At 36.5% G+C, this 22,735-nt stretch overlaps 1 protein-coding gene across 1 annotated transcript in view; it reads right to left on the bottom strand.

Moving 5' to 3' along the window:
* Positions 1–1,699: 1,699 nt before the first annotated feature.
* Positions 1,700–22,735, bottom strand: part of PYGO1 (pygopus family PHD finger 1) — a 32,955-nt gene continuing 11,919 nt past the window's right edge. Inside the window, exons 2-3 of the mRNA XM_059700415.1 lie at positions 11,927–12,012; positions 1,700–10,450 (exon numbers count right to left, since the gene is read on the bottom strand). Of these exons, the coding sequence (XP_059556398.1) occupies positions 9,326–10,450; positions 11,927–12,012 (1,211 nt within the window). The 3' untranslated portion in view covers positions 1,700–9,325. The remainder of the gene's footprint in view (positions 10,451–11,926; positions 12,013–22,735) is intronic.

Below are 22,735 nucleotides of genomic sequence, written 5' to 3'. Positions count from 1 at the left end.
ACACAAGGGATGTAATGTATCTATGAAAGATAATAAAAAATATGAGCTTTGTCTTTTGCCCTACCAGCCCCAGCAGCCCTTATTCCCATTAACCCCCCCCTTTTTTTTATTTCTTCATAACATGAATTCCCTAACATACTTTAAGAGTTTACTTATTTTGTGTCTTTACAATAAAAATCTGGAGTGGTGGTTGTTTGATTTACTGCTACAGCATCTAGTACAGTGCCTGATACATTAAACAAATTCAATAAATGTTAAATGATTGCATACTTGTTAAGTTTCATAATGTTTATTTTTACTCTCTAGTTTACCTTTCAGGATCCTGAAACATACTTAAAGTCTTTTTCAGGCTATTTTTGTTATTTTCCTCTTGAGTGGATTGAAATTTTAAAAGATGTTGGTTGGCTATTTTTCTCATCATCAGGTTTCTTCGTATGTTTTGAAATTTTTATTAACAGTGGGTTTTTGCCTTTCATTTAGTTTTCTTTCTTTCTTCTGGGTTCATCCTATTCTTTCTAGCAGTTTTAAGTTGCCTTCAACTTGTGTCCTAGGGGCCCCAATTCAACCAAGTGTAATATGCTAATTAACTGTTTCAATTCTTTGGTGATTTACAAATCACCAGATTTGTGGCTTTATTATTCCTGTCCAGTGTTTGTTTTATATTTTATTTCCTATTTTTTCCCTTCCTCTACTTTCCTTAGGATCTTTTATCCTCTTGAGATAAATTCTTAGCTCATTATATTTTAGACTTAAAAATTGTCTAATGCTATACATTTCCTTTTCGGTGTTACATTACTGTATATCACCAGTTTTGTAATGTAGTAGCACTTTTAAGACCTCATTACCCTGCCAGATTAGAACTTCTTACTGCAAATTTCTGTCTGGACCCAGAGTCATGCAGGTTGCTACTTCTGCATGGGTTTTGCCTTCTTTCTATACTTCTTGTCCTTGGATATACTTATGTTGGTTTTGAGCCCAATTTTAGTTTAAATTATAGATGCCTTGGAGCATCAATTCACAATGTTATTTGATCAGAAGTCTCTGTACATTTTTTTCTCTCTCCGACAGCAGATAAGATACACACATTTTTATTGATTTTTTTCCTTCCATATGTATAAATAGAACTTCAATGCAGTCCAATTTTATCTTGATGTAATTTTATCTTATTGGCACTTCTATACCCCTAAAGCCAAGTTGTATCAATTGGCACTTTCACATTTTATGTAGTCTCTTTTCATGTGAGACTCAAGGCACCTGATGGTTGCTTCAACAAACTTTGAAGGTCTTTTGACAGCCTAATTTTGTCATTCAAGCACGTCTATTCTTAGTATTGCTACAATGGTGTCTCTGCTTCAGGGATAGTTACTAAGCTGCTGAGATTGTGGAACTCCTCTCCAATTAATTTTCTATTAACAAAACTTCAGTCCTAATTTGTTAAAATAGAGATGTGTTATGTTCACATTTTCTTAAGGAATCTCAGGACTCAATGTTATATATAAACAGTGTGGCAGGGGGTGGGGGTGGGTATGTGTATAGAAAGGCCTGTCCAAACATATTGTTTTGTTCCTTGGTATAAAATTAAATTCCTGGAAAATTGTAGGTTATTGTTCTGCTTAATGTTTCTTGAGATATTTCCCACCTAAAGCAAAAATTGTTACATTTACTTGTCTGATAAAAATTAAGCAATTAAAAAAGTTACTTTTCTTTAAAAACTAGCTTTATTTAAAAGAATCTGAAGCATAACACTGTAGGAAACAAACTTACAATACATATTGTTCAAGAAAGCCTGCCATACATAATTTCTACTAATAGGTCTAAGTACTGGATAAATAATATTCTTTATACAATGCACAAATGACATTTAGCATGATCCCTGAAAAGAATGACCAACAATAACGTGAGCTGTTTTGAGAGTAAAACCTCTACTTACCTTACTAATCTACAGAATAAAAAACTACAATGTAAACATAAACAGATGAACAAAAATAGAGCCAGAGACAGAGAAACACCAAACAGAACAGACCTCAGAGGGAAGGCAGTGGAGGGAGGAGTGGGGGGGGGGGGGGAGTAAGAGATCAACCAAAGGACTTGTATGCATGCATATAAGCATAACCAATGGACAGGGACACTGGGGCAGTGGGGGATTGTCCTGGGGGGTGGGAGTGGTCAGGGAGGGGTTGATGGGGGAAAAAAGGAACCACATGTAATACTTTAAACAATAAAATACACACACACAAAAACCCTACAATGTAGAATTCTTGCATGGTGTTTAAGAAGAAAAAGAGATCAGAAGGAGGAAATTGTAAGGGTTAAGTATCTTTAAAACAAAAAGGACGAGTTGGCTTACCACTATTTATAGTAATTATTAAAAAGTAATTGAGATTTGAGAATTATTTGGTTTAATACTTGGAAGCCCTTAGACATTCAAACTATCCATTAACTGCTATATTCTATCAGTTACCAAGCCAATTTTATTTATCCGAAAACTGTAGCCTATACATTAACCTCATAAAGAAAATAAACAATATGGGAATAACCTAGTCGCTTCATAGTTTGAATTTTTCCACAAAGCAATTCATGAATCACTTAATACTAATACTTCTTTAAACCTATGTTTTAAATATAAACAGACCCATGTGAAAACACCAGAAAAAAAATTCCTAACATGCAATGCTAAACTTTTAACACAAAAAATAGACCCATGAAAGCACTGGGTATTCAAGTAAAATATAATGGAATTATACAGTATGGCATCTGGCATTTAAAAAAATACTAAGAACTGAATCAGATTTATTGCTATGTCAATATTAGCAATACTTGACAATAAAATGTACAAAATATACCACAACAATCATGCCAAAAAAATGATGTATAGAGATATCATAACATAGCATAGGTAGACATTTATCTTGCTATATACATCACTGACATAGTAAAAACTTATTAATTCAGGATAGTTTGAATGGATAAAAGTTTTAAAATCTGAATATTTTAAAGATATGCAGTTTAAGCACTCACAAGCATTCTTTTTCTTTCAAGCATATAATTTCAAATATACGTATTTGCATTGGCCAAGGATTACCTACCGTAATTCGTTTGGGTACTTGTTTGCATGACAAAAGTACTTGTAAACTAATATTGATAAAGAAATACACCTAAAAAGCTTAAACATTTTTCAAAATTAAACATTTTTCTTTAAAATTTTGACTCCTACTAACAAATCTTTTCATTAGATAGTCCAAAGTAAACACCAATCAAAAGTCCTTGTATCAATGGATACAAATTCTAAGTAAATTAGAGGAGTTTCATGGTAACACAGGCATACCTCCTTTTATTGTGCTTTGTTTTATTGCCTTATAGATACCGCATATTTTTACAAATTGAAGGTTTGTGGCAACTCAGTGTTGAGCCAGTCTATTGGCCCCATTTTCCCAATAGGCTCAGACGATAGCATTTTTCAAACAATAAAGCATTTTTAATTGATGTACATTATTTTTTAGACGTTATTGCACACTCAGTAGACTACAGTATAGTGTCAACATAACTTTTATACGTACTGGGAAACAAAAAAATTTGCCTGAGTCACTTCAGTGTGACATTCACTTTATTGTATGGTCTGGAATGGGATTTGCAATCTCTCTGAGGTATGCCTACAGTTTCTTAATAAATGAAGATTAGTATTAGGTTAGTATGTTGGTTATGGTGGAGTGAATGATATATCTTTTGGTTGAAAGATATCAGATTCAGTTCACAGACTAGTATATAATTTTAATGGTATGGGGTGAAAATATCCTAATATGCACTGTCAACCCTTTAATAAGTTATAACTGTAAAAGTAAGATAAAAATTTTAAGAAGTATTTATTGTATTATGAGTGTTATGAGTTGCTAATATCAAATTTTATCTCTCTCTCCTATTTCAAAGATATCAGGCCATCTATTCCATAAATATTGATGTTTCACATACTTCATAGAGTAGCTTAAACATAACAGCATAAGAAATAGTATTACATAGTAATTTCCTTTGCCATAGGAATAAATGTTGGACAAAGTCTGGAAACATTTTATTTTCCAATTTGAATTACAGTAATTTTGCAACAGACCACAGCACTAGTGCATGTGTTACTTTAGACATGCTCTATGAACAAAACAAAAAATTACTGTAAAAATACATGTCACCAATGTGGAACACACTCAGATTTGTATAAAAGTACTGAACTAATATCCCAAAAAGAGGTATATGTAAACAGTACATAAGGAAGAAATAGTTTTAATATGAAACAGTCATTTAAGTCACATACATCATGATAAGAAGCAGGACTTTCTTTTATAAGATATTTTAACTAACAGGCAACATCATCTACATCATCTACAGAACAAGAAAGTACAGGTATGTAGAATACATTTTAATATAATTGCAAGTAATTTGACAAACTATGACAAAGATGAAATTTATCCATTGGGATTGATGAAAAATTTTCAATGAAATACAGGCAGTTTTTGATGTATTAATGTCTGGCATATAGATAGCCACTTTCTTCCCTTCATTTCCCTTAAGACGACTTGTCTTGGGAGATGTTAATGCTATCCCTAGCCTCTTTACTCAAAGGGTGCCTCTAAACTCCCATCACTGTACCAAGAGTCAGAAAAATGCAGGTGTGACTTCCATACTGCTCTGTTGGTTAAATGGAATACAGAAAAAGGTGATATTCTAATATTTACAAATGGGAAGAAAACCTCTGAGTTCAGAGAAGTAGAAGAAAGGAAACTTTTTAAATCCCAACAATCTAAAGGAAATTGGGAAATATTCTCAAGAAAGTATCACCAATTCGACAAAAATACTGCTTTCTATGGTGCCTGAAATGTGATCATTTTGTTTGAAACCTTTGATATTAGGTAAAGATTTATTCCAAATAAACACCCTTAAAAAAAAAAAGAAATTTAATTCCACTTTCTTCATGATCTTCATTCACACATCCTGGGAGAACACCTTTTCCTTAAAATCTAGTCAAGCACAGCCACACAAAGAAATGGGAATTCTGATTGGAGGAAAGATACGAAATTCTGAAGCACAGAGCATCCAGGAAGGGAAAAGGCAAGGTGGCTTCTATCGCATCCCACCAGAGAGTGTAGGATAGTAAGAGGACAGCTGGGAAACACATCAAAGAACTTAACCTTCCTGAATCACATCAGGAAAAAGGAAAGACCTCTGCTTCTTTTTCCCACCTATACCGATTGGTTCCCTAAAGAAGCTGAGTGCGCAGCATGGTACTACTGGTTAACTACATCATGCTTTAATAAGCCTTTACGAGCTTCCCTAAGAATCTAATTATCTTATAGAGAGTTCTAAACCACTATTTTCAAATAAACTTTGGGAACCTCAATACTTTTAAAATTTTTAATTAAAAAAATCTAAAATAGCCTAAATGTTCATGCATCTGAGACCGCTATGCACTGCAAAAAACCCAAAAACTAATTAGAGCTCCCTTTTCATTGTTTATATATTTTTTTTACAACTAAATACAATCACTATAGTACATTGGACAATAAGTACTAGCACTCTTAATTTGTTTAAGATGAACAAGTTGGAAAGAATATTGGATAAAGACTCCTAATACTTATTTGGATGACTAAAGCTGGCAGATTTAATGATGACCCATACTACTGAGTTTTTTCTCCTATCACTAGTCAGAGTCTAAAAAATAAAACAAAACAAATAAAATCCCAACACACACCCAAATTGGATTTCTTTATATTCTGTTAATTTATGAATAAGCACTATTACAAGAAAATCTTCAGTTATATGCATATAAACTCCTAATTTGGATAACAAGAATCATAATAGCAATACTCTAAAATATTTCACACAAAAGGAAAGCACTGATCACAAATCTAAATTCTAAGCACTCTATCTGAAGAATTATTTTTCTTTTATAAGCTAAGCTGTTTCAGTATTAGTCCAGTAGCATCTAGAAGCAAGTGCACAGGAAGGCTAGTGAAATTAACAAAGCAAATTATCAGAAAGGAACTGATGATGCTTTAGAACTTTCTATCAGTAACCTAGCCTTGGGGGGAGAGCCTAACTGTTGCTGGTTAGCCAGGTTGAACTTTGGCAAACGAGAATGTAGGAGAACCTCCAAGATTTCCTGCCCGCATGTGCTCGCATGTGCGTGTGCATGTGCGCCTGTGTAATGGTAATGAGGCCTGTAAGTGAAGGAAAATAATTACAACAAAACTGTGCAATGCTACAGGAAGAATATTTCACCTATGTACATTTCTTTCCGTCACTGAATATTTTTAAATGTTTAGGGCAGCTCATCGCTTGTCCTAAAAAAGCCACACCAAGTTGTGTAACAGCCTTCTTTGGGTCAAATTGGACAAATTACTATCTGGCCATTCTTATAGCTCATCACTTTTCCTACCAAAAAGTATCTAGATAATTTTTGACTTAGTATTGTGCAGAGACAAAGGTAGAACTCGTAAGAAAATTAATGCAAATACATGAAAACATTCATCAGCTATGATTATAGTTTGCCTATGATTCACTGTCAGAATCAACCACTGGTTTTTCTTTTTAATAATTAAAGATCCTTATTTAAATAAGGTACTCTGGAGACCTAAATACCTGAAGAAAAATCCACTTGTAAGATTTTAAAGACAACTACTTAGAAATGGATAATGAAATAATTGCATTACAAATCAAGTACCTTTTGGCTAACTAGGGAGAGGTGGTTTCATTTTTACAAAACAACTAACTATTGAAACTGTAAGCAACAGAGGGTTAAGACTGCATAATCAGTTTTAGCAATGAGCACAACTCAAGTACTACCATGTAAGTGTTAATTCCTGCAAACATTGGAAGGTTCTATAAATATCTATCTAACTGCATTCAGTCATAAAGAAAATCATGACCTGATGCTAGTACTGAGCATATAGCATGCAGTGCATCATGTCTTAAAATCAGCACTCACTAGGATTTCAAGAACAACATAATTAAGTCCTTAAATATTTAGAAAAATTTCTATCTCTAACAAAAGCTACAGTGTAAGCACACTGGGATCTTCAAGTATGCTACTGAACACATCAAATCTCAGAGTCAGCCAAAAATACTGCATTTCAACTTGACTGCTTCAACTGGTAAAGTTTTCACACAAAGTAGTACCTATTATTAGAGTCTATTTCATTTCCTAAAACTGTAAAGATATGTTATTTTACAACTACTGAAAATATTTTGTATTCACTTCTAACTAGTCACAGGTAAATGGAGAAAAACTTACATTACCTTGTACCATATGAAACTGCTGTTTTTATAGGTCAAAATTTAAATACTGTATATAAAAATAAATTTTATTCAATCAAAATATGCACCATGAGAATTAATAATTTTCTTCTAATAGGATATTAAACATTTCATTTTTATAAAAGTCACCATTTGTTAGGCTGTTTAAAATGTCCAAATTCTCCAGTTACTTCTTCTCAATTGGAAAATATGTTATTTCTTTAAAAAAGCTCCAAATGATGAAAAAGATGGTAATTCATTGTATAAAGGCCTGGTGACTAAGATGGATGTGATAGAATAGCCCAATTCAGCTAACTTTGCTTTAGTAGCTTTTGACACATGAGGTCAAGTGCTGTCACATAAAAGTGTGGGTTCATGTTTATTAACCACAGGATCATTTTAAAATCAGATTTTTCAGGCCTAAAATTAATTTCTTGGCAATATGCTGCTGCTGTCATTTCACCAGGGTTTAAATAGTAGTAATTCAGTATTCCTTTCACGTCACCATATGGTCTTCAGAATTTTTTTGGTGATGACGCAAGTTTGGAGCTTCACCAACAACCAACCATTGTATAAATTACTATCAATTGTCACAGTATCCTTTTTTTCTTTTTCTGGTCACAGGTTATGTTCCACTCCAAAACTGGGTTTCTGCTGAATCTTAATGAGTAGACCTCCAACTATCTCCATTCTGTATCATCTTTCAAGAGGATACTCTCAGGTCCATTTTACACTTTCCCAAGTCATAGCAAAAACTGTCTCTTGCAAGGACTTGAATTGTTGTTTGTAAATTAGCTTTCACCGTGGCTCTTAATTGATCTTTGCTTAAAATGGATTTTGATCTCCCTTGAGGCACCATTTTGAATTCAGATCCCCAGAACAAGATTTTTCAAATAAGCAATGAATATGTCTTCCGCCAGCAGAGTGCTCTAATGCCAAATTTATGTTTCTACCACTTTTATTTGCAATATGTCTCAGTTTGAAATCATGTGTTAAAAAGTATTCACAATTCTCCTGAGGATACCATATTATTTATTTCTCTGGAAAACAGTAACAACCAGTAATTAAAAAAAATGGAAGAGAGGAAAGCATAATACTGTTACAATTCTAAATGCCACAACTAAAAACAAACATTATATCAACTCTAGTAACTGAAGTCAATTTTCAAGTGATCGAATAATAGCAGTTTCATGTGGTACAATCTACAAGTTAATCCACAAATACTTACTGAGCATCTTCTATATGCTAACATATGTCTCATATCTGTACAAACATATCCTGAAGAGACTGACTTGAAACATGAAAGTCACTAGTTTCAAGAACTCTAGTTAGGGAGGAATCAGGTGTCATATGCTATTATTTTTAAAAACATCCATTAAATGTATGCTCTTCCATAATATAGCTACACATATTATTTTTTCTGAAAACACATTACATGGATGCCCGGCTGGTGTGGCTCAGTGGTTGAGCATCGACCTATGAACTAGTTCGATTCCTGACCAGGGCACATGCCCAGGTTGTGGGCTCGTTCCCTAGCAGGGGGCATGCAGAAAGCAGCTGATCAATGATTCTTTCTCATCATTGATGTTTCTATCTTTCTCCCTCTCTGAAATAAATAAAAATATATTTTTAAAACACCACATTAAATGGATCCTCAAAAATACTTTTGAACTAAATGTTTAATGTGATATCGCCAAAGTTCAGCACTGAAATGTTCACTTTTCACTGGTTCTAACTTTTAAGTCAAAACTTGCCTACATTTGCTACATATTATTTTGAAGCTTCAAGAGGCTTTTATGATTAACAACAACTAACATTTATTTGTAAAATACTTTCTAAAGCACCCCCATATATATTATCCTAGATAGCAAACTTAGATAATACAAAATTTGCACTAGTAATGAAGTGGAATATTAATAAAAACTAAAAGGTAAATCATCTTTTTTGCATGTGCATTTAAAAAAAATATTGTAAAACATTAAAATCCTGTGTCAATGAACCTCTGTAACACACAGGGAAAAACCCCCACTTTAGTTAATGCCTGTGATTAAGCATCACTGCCCACTGCAGGTGGGCCAAACGTTTCTCTAGTGCGCATTAACTGGACATCTTTATCAGCCATGCAGGTATCACAGCCCCACACTGCTGATGCTTCTGCAGTTAGCAGGCCATAAGCTGTTTCAGTCATTCCAGTGCAGATCCGATGAAACCATTTCTGACAGGAGGCTTCACATAAGATGGCATCCTGATCATCATTCACTTCATTCGTACAAATTCCACAAGGATACACTGGGTCGGAAGAAGAATGACCACGACGGCTTGGGTGAAGAGAGGATTTATTGCTTTTTTCAGTGGTGCATGTGTCTGTTGCACCTCTAGGTTGTCGTGGCTTATTCTGTGTCCCATTCGCATGGCTGTTGTTTGTAGCTTCAGCGCTACTTGAACGGCTATTCTCTTGATTTACTGCACTGTTTCGATTAACATTTTTTAATTCAATATTACTCTGATTCACCGTGTCATCCATATTTAAGTGAGGTGGTTGAGCAGAGGAATTTTGATTAGTGCTTTTGGTTGATCCTTGATTAAAATCTTGTTTTGGGGGTGGCGCTTTTGCTTGACCAAAAGTATTTGGGGGAGGAATAAAAGAATGATTAGATTCTAATGGAGAAGCAAAATTTGAATTATTTCCAGGGATAAAGTTAGATGCCAAGTCAGGATTAGATACTTGGCCAGCATTCTGTGGAGGAATCTGGTTGAAGTTTTCAGCAGGATTTTGTCTAAAATGCTGATTTGGCATATTAACATTCTGACTTAGTGCATTATTATAAGATGGATTTCCAAAATTTGAATTATCATGTGGCCCAAAGTTAAAAGCGTGAGGTCGATTAAAACCCAGGCCCAGAGGATTCTGAGGAAATGGGTGTGGTTGATTCCTGAGCGAGTAAGGAGCACAGTATGGGGAAGACATTCTTGGAGGAACGTGAGGTGGCATTCTGAATGTGCTGTAGCCTCCAAAACCAGGATACCCAGGGCCAAGATATGGATTTGATGAAGGTAGTGGTTTATAGGAAATAGTATTATAGTTGTCATCAAATGGATTAGCAGCCACTAGATGGTCAGAGTTTGGATTCGGTGGCGGAGCATACTCAGACAATGGAGGAAAAGAAGGCCCCTAAAATGAGAATGTTAAGTAAAATACATGTTTTTGATCAAAGCAGTCATTAAAATCATCCTGTTATAAAATCTTAACACTTATGAACTTAGTTTTGGTAAAGTTTCGCTTACAATGTTATGAATATTTAATTCTTCACTTGTAAATTCCAAATATTTATATGTAATTATATTTAATAATAAAATGTATAGGCTTCTTTCATTTAGAAAAGAAAATAATGCTTTTCTGAGCATGGATCCATTGTTACTTCAAACTCCAAAAGTATTTAAATTTTAAAAGAAGATTCATTACCATAATTTTCACTTAACATACTTGCTTATAACTCTAGAACAGTGATGGCGAACCTTTTGAGCTTGGCATGTCAGCATTTTGAGAAACCCTAACTTAACTCTGGTGCCGTGTAATATATAGTAATTTTTTGATATTTGCAACCATAGTAAAACAAAGATGTATATTTTTGATATTTATTTTATATATTTAAATGCCATTTAACAAAGAAAAATCAACCCAAAAAATGAGTTCGCGTGTCACCTCTGACACAGTTGTCATAGGTTCGCCATCACTGCTCTAGAATCTTTCCCTTAAAACTTTAACTAAAAATACCTCTTATACCCCTAAATAACCATAAAATTAAATAATAAACATGATATAAATATTTTTCTAGCTTAACTTTAAGAAATAGCTATTAACTTATCCCAAAAGCTCTAGGCTGCAGAATAGAAAAATAAAGTACCAGTTTTAGTCACACTACAAGGTTAAAAGATGGTGGCCAAAATAGAAAAAGGTCATCTGTACATACATTATCCTTATTCACAGTCTTTATCATAAAAATAATACTTCAAATTTATAGAGAATAAACCCTGCAAAGCCTTGATTGCTTATTACAACCACAGGTTATAGACAAAAGATATCTCCACCATGATTACTTCATGATACACACATGCTACTGAATTATTATAATAGTTGAACATTGTTACTTCAGGTTAAACTTGTCTCCATATATGTCTTGCAATAGAACTATGGACATCTATATCTTTAAAATTAGACTTAAGAATAAGCATTTTAATTTTTCTGCCTACATTTCCCGCTTGCAATATACACTCTCTAGGCCTATAATTCTGCAATAGCCATTAGCTGCAGAGAAAAAAAAAATTCATTGCAGAATTCACTATTAGTTTCTGAATGAAGATAGAAAAAAACCATGACCAAATTTAATTTTTTCTTCTTTAAACTTTTTTAAAAACCTGATTTGAGAGAGAGAAAAAAACATGTATTTTTTGTTCCATCCATTCATGCATTCATTGCTTCATGTATGTGCCCTGACCAGGGACTGCACCTGCAACCTAGGTAGACCAGGACGATGCTCTAACCAACTGAGCAACCCAGCCAGGGCCCCATGACCAAATTTCAATTTACCTCAACAGCCTGATCATATCAGCGAAGAAAAGCTGCAATTATAAGAAAATGTCAATTTACCTGTGTATTTGTCTTCCTTTTTTTCTTATCTGGGCTTCCTAGTTGTACACCTGGTCCTCCTAACCCATCCAGTCCACTATCACCACCTAAAAAGAAATAAAATCTAGATAATATTTCCATTTGTATGTGAAATCATTTTATATACATCATAGCAATATCCTATATAATAAAAGGCTAATATGCAAATTGTCCCCTCGACCGGGCGTTCGAAGGGGAGTTCAGCCAGGAGTTCAACCAGGGGGAGGGGCTGGCCAACCAACTGCTGGTGATACCTCCCCCCACCCCCCGCCCATCACCCCACCCCCGATCACTCCCCACATCCCAATTGGGGGTGGGGCTGGCCAGACCCCACCTGTGCAAAGATTCATGCACCAAGCCTCTAGTCTATTATAATTACCTATTTACATAGTTTCTACTTTTGTTAGATAAAAGCAATACTAAATTTTTATTATCTTTGTTCTTTGAAAAGTCTTCCCCATAATTCCAGCCTGAAACAGTCATTCACTCTACCTCCATAGTATTTTTGTTACTCTTTCAGTGAAAAAGAAAGTGTCCGTCCTGACTTCAAATCTTCAGTCATCTGATTCCCTGTCCCTGAGGTAACCACTATTACTAGATTCTGGTCAATCTTTGGAAAGATAATCCAGATAAATTCCAGTATAATATAGGGGTAGATAAGGGTAGGTTAACTGTAACATTCTTTTGAGTTAATAAAGCTATTGTAATAATCATAACCTGCATATCTTTTTCCATACGAACAATTATAAACCTCCTCTCTTGCCTACCCCTGTATCTTTAAAAAAAAAACACCACATTTTTATTTATTTCAGAGAGGAAGGAAGAGGGAGAGAGAGAGATAAAAACATCAATGATGAGAGAGAATCATTGATCGGCTGCCGCCTGCACAGCCCCTACTAGGATTGACCCCACAACCTGGGCATGTGCCCTGACCAGGAATCAAACCATGACCTCCTAGTTCAGTGATGGTGAACCTTTTGAGCTCAGCATGTCAGCATTTTGAAAAACCCTAACTTAACTCTGGTGCCGTGTCACATATAGAAATTTTTTGATATTTGCAACCATAGTAAAACAAAGACTTATATTTTTGATATTTATTTTATATATTTAAATGCCATTTAACAAAGAAAAATCAACCCAAAAAATGAGTTCGCGTGTCATAGGTTCGTCATCACTGTCCTAGTTCATAAGTTGCTGCTCTATCCACTGAGACAAACTGGCTAGGGCCACTCCTGTATCTTTTTGGTTACATATGGACACAAATGATGGTATGCACGCTATACACAATGAACTATACCTGTTCTCTTATTACATATAGAACTGCTCCATTCTCTAATACCTGGATATTTCATAGTATGATTTTATACCATAATTCATTAAACTGGTCCCTCCTCCACTAATATCTGGGTTGTTTCCAAATCTTTGCTTTTCTGGAATGAAAGTCCATGTATAAATGTCTTTATATACAAATCATTTCTAGAATTGTAATTATGGTATACCAAGGCAAAACCTTAACTGAATTTAAGAGAGTAAAAAAAGTTTATCAATGAAAATTTTCCCATTAAAAAAACATTATGGAGAATTCCAAACATATACAAAAGTAGATAAAAGAATACAATTATGTATACACATATACAAATACACAATTATAATAGGTTAGTAAATAAATCCAATGAATTGACAGGTAATAGAGAAGACCTGATCATATATGTGGATTCTGTGAAAGGGCTATTTAAACTGAGACCTAAAGTATAAAAATCTTTCATGTGAAGAGCAGAAGGAAGAGTCTCTAGGCAGACAGAACAGCATGTGTAAAAATTATAAAGTAGAAAGGAGCTTTATGTGTTTGAAAAACTTGTAAGAGGTGTTTTAAGGGATAATGGAGAATACTTCTTGAAGAGATAGGCAGGGACCAGATCATTTTAGATTGTTATGGACTGAATGTCTGCCCCCATCCCTCTAATTTATATGTTGAAGCCCTAACCAAATGTGTAGTTTTTGGAGGTGGAGCCTTTGGAAGGTACTTAGGGTTACATTAGGTCATCCCCCCAGGTGCACACACCAAGGACAAGCCATGTGAAGATACAGCAAGAAGGTGGGCAACTGCAAGCCAAGAAGAGAGCGCTCAGCAGGAACTGAACTGGCTGGCACTTTAATCTTGGACTTCCCAGCTTCCAGACTATAAGAAAATAAATTTATGTTGTTTAAGCCACCAGTCTACGGTATTTTGTTATGGCAGCTCAAGCAGACTAAGAACCTTATAGTTTATGATAAGAACTTTGGATTGTATTTGAAGAACAATGGTTGACCATTTAAGGATTTTGAGCAGGAAAGTGATATGATTTATGTTTTTTAAAAGATTACACTAGCAGCTGTGTTAAGAATAAATTGGTGATGAGATAGGGGTAGAATCAGGAGACCAGTAATGATATCTTTATAAGAGTAGTCCAAATGGTACTTGTCAATAAAGAGACAGTGTGTTGGAGATAGTTTTCCATATAACAAAATAAAAGCAGCCATTTAGAGAAGCTTAAATAACATAGGTGAAACCTATGACAGACAATAAAATTTAGCAAGGTTTCTGGATGTTATATTAATAACTGAACATCAAGAGCTTTCTTATATACAAAGATAAAATAGAATTTTCATTTATAGGAATAAAACTAAACTAGTTTAAAAATTTTAAAAATGCATAAGATCAGTATGAATAAAAACTTTTTAAAATCCCTACTGAGAGACACAGAGGAAGAATTCTAGGTGGAAAGGTACTGCCTATTCTGGCTAGCGATCTAGAACAAAATAACATTGTTTTATATATCACTGATTATCCCAAATAGCCTTGTTGTGCCCTCCTCAGACACCAGCACCAGGTTCTGAGTCTCAGGCCCAAAGGACCCATGCTCCATGCCCAGAGGCATTAATAGCAGCCCCTTCTCAGAGATCTGAATTTTAGTTCCATAAATTTTAGTTCCCTCCTGTGTGTTTATATATTTTAGTAATCCCAACCTCTTTCCTTTGTCCCATAGCCTTAGAAATGTTAGCTGCTTCCCCCAGTGGATATTTCTGAGAAAATTCTTGTATCCCATTTTACCACTTCAGTTTAGTATCTCTTAACAATACTTTATATTAAATATATTCTGTTAAAAACAATTGGTTTCATCTCTTGACTAGATTCTGATACATATATCAATTCTCACCAACCAGAAACTATTGTTACTACTAAGTTAACATCACTCCAGACACCTAGCTTACTATCTACCTACCAACTTTTCCTTTTGCGTAGAGTAAAAGCAATACCATTACAAAAATAGGATGCTATTGTTAAAATGAAAGCATTGAATTATAATTTAATAAAAGAAATAAGATAAAACTGAAGAATATGCTAAATATTTCTTCACTAAAAGAGAAATTTTGCAAAAGAATCCCCTAAGGATAAGAAAAGACATTAAGAAATGCACTAAGTGGAAGAAATTATGGCCTTTTTTTCAATTTTAGATAGCATTGATTGACTTCCTGCTTTGAAAGTTGAGAACAATATAAAATCCCATCTTATTCTCTGTCTCCCCGCCCCCGTTAGCAGGATATTTTCTATCTCTAGTCAGATCTTCATTTCGGGTAAGTTTGCTTTTATCATATCTTTGAATACTTTTCCTGCTGCATTTGTTGAGTGCTCTATTTCAGGGGCACTCATTATTGTACTAGAGAAATTTTAGCTCCATATTTATTAGTTAGCTCTTCTGATTTCACTCTCTTTGTCTTTTTCATCTGTATTCTGATTATCTGAAGATAGCTTTTCTATTATGTAATTTAATTGCTAACTCTCTCTATTCTGTTCCCTATTTCTAATTTATTTGTTCTGAAAATATGTTATTTTGGGCCTCAATTTGTTTCCTTAGGTCCACAATTTACCTTTCATCTCATTTTGTTGTATCATAATCTTGTCTTTGAGCTCGTTTTATTAAGTTTTACCACTCAAAGTACATGTGAGGTAGTTCCTAGTCGGTAGGTTATGGGTTCTTCTTCTTCTTCATGCTGCTTCTTTTTGTCTTCTTTGTTTTTGTTAGTTTATTTGCCATAGCATATTTACGTAGTTATCATGCTTTTATTTTATCTTGCAACTTTGCCCAAACCTTTTATCTGCTCCAATTTAACATGGGTGACTTTTGACTCCCCTTTATTCACATGTAAGATTGTTTGCTTGGTCTAGGTCAGTGGTTCTCAACCTTGGCTGCACATTAGAATCACCTGGGAATCTTTTTTATTTTTATTTTTATTTTTATTTTTATTTTATTTTATTTTTTGCGGGGGGGGGGGAGGGAATCTTTTTAAAATCCTGATTTCTGGGCCTCGTCCTCCGGAAATTCTGTTTCTTTGTTATGGGGCGGGGCCACAACTTTAGTAACGAAGAAACAGAATTTCCGGAGGATAAGGCCCAGAAATCAGGATTTTAAAAAGATTCCCAGGTGATTCTAATGTGCAGCCAAGGTTGAGAACCACTGGTCTAGGTGGTATGCTGCATCTATTGAGATAATCATGATTTTTTCCCCCCTTTAAACTGTTTTAATGTTTCACACAGCCCCTGACATTCCTTAAATAAACCCAACTTATTCATTTTTATATAAATGCTATCATTTTTATATGACTGAATATGCTAATAAGCTCTTTAGAATGCTTGCCTATATTAGTAAGATAAACCTGTTGTATTTCTTTGGAATAATTCTGAGGTTTTGTTAAATGCACATCTACTTAATTGGGGGGTACAACAATACATTTGCATGGGGGAAATCTCTCGTGTGCCCTGATCCCTGATTCAGTATGTATGTGTCCCTGGAGACTTCTGTTAGAGACAGTTGGGACTTTATTTTTTTTCTTAATGTTTTCTATTTCACTCCTTTTTTTTTCTTACTCAAAGGAGAAAATAAAAATACTGATTTAATTTGCTTCCCTGCAGACTTGGGGTTATTAGTGAAAATTCTCAAAATTCTGTAAATCACTACCAGCTTCCAAGGGGCAGGGATTGTCATAGAAGCTTAAGACAGTGCATTCACCCTGTTCTAGATTTACGTATTGTACTGTGCTATCTCCCTTGGTGGCTGCTGTTATTGAACATTTTTGCTGTGTTTTTCTGTGTGTGTGTGTGTGTGTGTGTGTGTGTGTGTGTGTTTTAAAAAAAGACACACTATTTTGGTTCATTTGGCTTGGAATTAAAAAGATATTCTGCAAAGTAGAATCTTAACTTAGAAGTTTATATGTAACTATATCTTTCACTTAGTCTCCATAACAAAGCTAAGAGGTAGCTAACTCATTCCCATTTAAAAAAAGAATTGGAATGTGAAGGGGTGATACCATCAGTCAAAAGCAGCACTGAAATATAAAACTAAGGTTTTATTTTCTTTTGCTTTTGTGTACAATCCAGTGATTTTTGAGCATGTTCCTAGGTTGTTTAATCATCATCACTATTTAATTCCAAAACATTATCATCACCCCATACCCACTGGCACTCATTCCCCAACCCTCAGTCCCTGGTAAATCACTAATGTACTTTCTATCTTTATGAATTTGCCTATTCTGGACATTTAATATAAATGGAATCATACAGTACATCACATTTTGCTTTTTTAAATTTAAAAATTTTTTTTAAATCTTCACTCAAGGATATTTTTCCCCATTGATTTTTCAGAGAGAGTGTAAGGAAGGAAGGGGAGAGATGGAGGAGAGGAGAAAAACTGAAAAAAGCATGGATTTGAGAGAGACAATCAACTGGTTGCCTACCACACTCGCCCTGACCAGGGCCAGGGATCTAACCTACAATCCAGGTATGTGCCCTTGACCAGGAATTGAATCCGCAAGCCTTCAGTGCTCAGGCATACACTCTAATCACTGAGCCACGCCAGCCAGGCTAGTATGTGCTTTTTGTGTTTGATATCTTTCAATAGTACTTAGTCATTAGTATTTCATTCCTTTTTATGGATGAATAATATTCCATTGTATGGATAGACCACATTGTTTTTTAAAATTGATTTGAGAGAGAGAAAGGAAAGGGAGAGAAAGAGAGAAACACTGATGTGAGAGAGAAACACTGACCTATCGGCTGCCTCCTGCATGCCCCCTACTGGGGAATTGAGTTGACAACCCAGGCATGTGCCCTGACCGAGAATCAAGCCAGTGAGCTTTCGGTACATGGGATGATGTTCAATCAACTGAGCTATACCAGCCAGGGCTCTATGTTTAACTTTTTGAGGAACTGCTCAACTATTTTCCATAGTGGTTGCACCATTTTATGTTCCTACAAGAAGAGGATTCCAATTTCTTCACATCCTCTCCAACATTTACTTTCTCTTTGTTTGAAGTAATATCTCATTGTGGTTTTAATTTGCACTTCCATAATTACTGATGTTAAGCAACTTTTCATGTACTTATTGACCATACATATCTTCACTGAAGAAATGTCTATTCAAGTTCTCTGCCTATTTTTTAGTTAGGTTGGTGCGTGTGCGTGCGTGTGTGTGTGTGCTTGTGTGTTTAGGTTGTTTGTCTCTTTTGTTAAGTTGTAAGAAGTGTTCATATATGCTGGATACTACACTCTTATTAGATATGATTTGAAATATTTTCTTCCATTCTGTGAGTTCTCTTTTCACTTTGATAGTATCCTTTGATGCACATAAGTTTCTAATTTTGATGAAATCCAATTTATTTATTTTCCCTTTGGTTGCTTGAGTAAAACTAGGTTTATCAACCTCTATGAAACTAGTCTTCCTCAATGGCTCACAAAAGGCAAAAATGAAAACTTCTGGTTCAAATTAAAGGAATGCCTATCTTTTCATTCTAATTTGATGTGGATTATATTATTTAAGTAGGTCCTAAGTAAACAACTAATAGTGAGACCCAGTCTGGCCCTCAAGGTCATTTATTAAAAATGGTTTAAGCCCTAGCCAGTTTGGCTCAATGGATAGACCGTCAGCCCGCTGTCTGAAGGGTCCTGGGTTTGATTCTGGTCAGGGGCACCTACCTTAGTTGCAGGCTTGATCCCCAGCCCTAGTCGGGGTATGTGCGGGAGGAACCAATCAATGTGTCTCTCTCACATCAATGTTTCTCTCTATCTCTCCCCCTCCCTTCCACTCTCTCTAAAAATCGAAGGAAAAATATCCTCGGGTGAGGATTAACTAAAAAAAAAAAAATGGTTTAGGAATGACTAAAACTACTACCAAGTTAAAACTATTCAGTAGCCTGTATAAAATGAACTAATGATTTCACATTAACAATTTGTATGTAGATTTCCTTAACAGAATACTGATATACTGAATAGAGAAATGTGTTGTTCTTGAATCTGAATACCTAGAAATTCTGAGATTCTGGTATGGAAAAAGAATTACCAATGGTCTTAGAGGTCAAATAATAAAGTGGTTACATAAACAAAAGTATCAAACAGCAAAGTCCTGTCTTTCCTAACATGTATCATGGGTATTTCATTCTAATAAAAGTACAAGTAGATAAAGGTAATTCTTAAAATAAAAACAATTATTAATAAACTAGAGGCCTGGTGCATGAAATTTGTGCACAGGTAGGGTCCCTAGGCCTGGCCAGCTATCAGGGCCGATCAGGGCCTTCCACCTGCCAATCAGGGCCTTCCTTCCCTGGCTGCTGGCTGCCGACTGCCAGCCGGGGCCTTCCTTCATTCCACGCTGCCCCCTGATGGTCAGCACACATCATAGCTAGTGATCAAACTCCCAGTTTCCCAGTCGAACTCCCAAGGAGACACTTTGCATATTAGCCTTTTATATGTATAGATATAGATGTAGATATAGATGATATAGATATAGATATAGATATAGATATAGATTTAGATATAGATTTAGATATAGATTTAGATATAGATATAGATATAGATATAGATAGATAGATTAGTCTCTGATCTCAATGTAGAATATATAAATTACCATTCACAGCATTATTAAGACTACTGAATAATTATACTTTTATAATTAAAATGCAATGTAATTTAAGATGAACAAAATGTACTCTTAATGGTTAATACCTACCATCTCTGTTTACTTTCCAAAAATGTAATAATTTCTTGTACTTATTCTAAGGCAAAACTCTGCATTTGGAATCATTTAAATAAATTCACTATTTTCAAGTCATCTGTAAACAAAACCACCTAAAATTCTTTTTTAAAAATTGAGTTTTATGGTATTAATTTTTTATTAAGAGTCTAACATTTCCCCCCATAAAACAAATCTTCAAGTTTCCACTGGTCTCTGTTCCCCATTTAACTGTTCATCCAAATAACTAATGACACAGATGCTCCTCAAACAACAGTGGGGTTATGTCCCGATAAATCCATTATAAGTTGAAAATAACGTAAGTCAAAATGCATTTAATACACCTAACCTGCCGAACATCACAGCTTAGCCTAGCCACACTGGAAACATGCTACACTGTAGAGTGTAGACTATACCTTGATGATCACCTGGCTGACTGGGAGCTGTGGCCACTGCCACTGCCCAGCATCATGAAAAGATCAAAATTGATAGCCCAGAAAAAGATCAAAAATCAAAATTCAAATTATGGTTTCATAATGCTTTCACAGCATCATGAAGCTGAAAAATTGAAAGTCAAACTACTGTTAAGTTGGGAACCGGCTAACACTTCCAATGGCTCGGACTCTTGGCCTCACCTATGTCCTTCCTGCTGCTATCAGTAATACTGGTGGTTCTTCTCCATGACATAATCAGTGATGATAGATCAGATTCATATTCATCAGGGCTAATTAGAACATAGACTACCAAGAATTTCTATAATTCTCACTCTTTACAAATGAAGTGAAAGGTCAGAATCCAAGGAAGGGAAAGTAGTGGTTATAGAACCAGTTATTTAGGTGACCCTAACTTTTGGTGCTGAAGCCTCTTTCTCCCTGTCTGCTCTATATACCTGCTGGTGCTAACTTTGCAAGGTAAACAATGACAATTCAGCCTGAAGTAGAGAGTTGTGGGGCACAGAACCAAGAAAAGGGGAACTACTAAAGCTTATTGTAACACTGGCTACTCTGATCCTTTTATTTATTAACACATTGTATGCGGGAAACGTATTTATACGTTTTACTTATACGTTTTACGTTGACTGGTAATAGAGCACGGGACATGTATTAATACGTTTTTTATAGACTAGCGGTAGAATGTGGGTAACGGATAAATACGTAAACTAAAGTTATCGTAATTTTACTGAACGTTGCCATTTGCGCAAAAAATTAGCAAAAATGGCCCGTACCACCTGTTAGCACGCGATAAAAACTACCCGCAAACAATGTGTTAACTAGAGGCCCTGTGCATGGATTTGTGTACCAGTGGAGTCCCTCGGCCTGGCCTGCACCCTCTCACAATCTGGGACCCCTCAAGGGATGTTGGAGAGCTGGTTTTGGGCTGATCTCCGCAGGCCAGGTCGAGAGACCCCACTGGCACTGGGCCTCTAGTATGCATATAAGATCTTTGGTTAATTTCTTCCTGTCCTCCCCCTTCCCCCACTCCCTCTGAGATTCATCAGTCTGTTCCACATTTCCATTCCTGTGCTTTGAGCGTCTGCCCCCTGGTGGTCAGTGCATGTCATAGCTACCAGTTGAACAGTCGGTCAGACAGTTGCTTAGGCTTTTATATATATATAGACTAGAGGCCCGGTGCACGAAATTTGGGCACCGGGGAGGGGGGCCCTCAGCTGGGCCTGCACCCTCTCCAATGCGGGACCCCTCGGGGGATGTCCAACTGCCGGTTTAGGCTCCTGTGGGATGGGGCCTAAACCGGCAATCAGACATCCCTCTCGCAATCTGGGACTGCTACCTCCTAACTACTCACATGCCTGCCTGCCTGATTGCCCCTAACCACTCTGTCTGCCTGCCTGATTGCTCCTAACTGCCTCTGCTTGCCAGCCTGATCACCCCCTAACTGGTCCCCTGCCAGCATGGTAGCCTCCTAACTGACCCCCTGCCAACCTGGTTGCCCCCTAACTGCTCCCCTGCCATCCTGGCTGCCCCCTAACTGCTCCCCTGCTGGCCTGATCGCCCCTAACCACCTCTGCCTCGGCCCCTGCACCGTGACTTTGTCCAGAAGGAAGTCGGATGTCCGGAAGATGTCTGGTCGACCCAGTCTAATTAGCATATTACCCTTTTATTAGTATAGACTAGAGGCCCGGTGTGCACTCGGCCGGGGGGGGGTGTCCTCAGCCTGGCCTGTGCCCTCTCGCAGTCTTGGACCCCTCGGGGGATGTCCACCTGCTAGCTTAGGCCTGCTTCCTGGGGGATTGGGCCTAAGTAGGGAGTCAGACATCCCTCTGGCAGACTGGGAGCCCTCGGGGGATGTCCACTTGCCAGCGGGGAGCAGGCATAAACTGCAGTCGGACATCCTTAGCACTGCTGAGGAGGCAGGAGAGGCTCCCACCACCACCGCTGTACTGGCAGCCATCAGCCTGGCTTGTGGCTGAGCAGAGCTCCCCCTGTGGGAGCACACTGACCACCAGGGGGCAGCTCCTGCATTGAGCGTCTGCCCCCTGGTGACCAGTGTGTGTCATAGTGACCAGTCATTCCCAGTTGTTCTGCTGTTAGGGTCAATTTGCATATTACCCTTTTATTATATAGGATAGAAGCCTGGTGCATGGGTGGGGGCCGGCTGGTTTGCCTTGAAGGGTGTCCCAGATCAGGGTGGGGGTCCCCGCTGGGGTGCTTGGCCAGCCTGGGTGAGGGGCTGAGGGCCGTTTTCAGGCTGGCCACACCCCCTTCAGGGTGGGGGGTCCTGCTGGGGTGCA

This window comes from Myotis daubentonii, chromosome 1 (genome assembly GCF_963259705.1).
Source record: "Myotis daubentonii chromosome 1, mMyoDau2.1, whole genome shotgun sequence".
Classification (NCBI taxonomy): domain Eukaryota; kingdom Metazoa; phylum Chordata; class Mammalia; order Chiroptera; family Vespertilionidae; genus Myotis; species Myotis daubentonii.
Note: the sequence above shows the minus strand (reverse complement) of the source record. Positions and strands in the feature narration are given on the sequence as shown.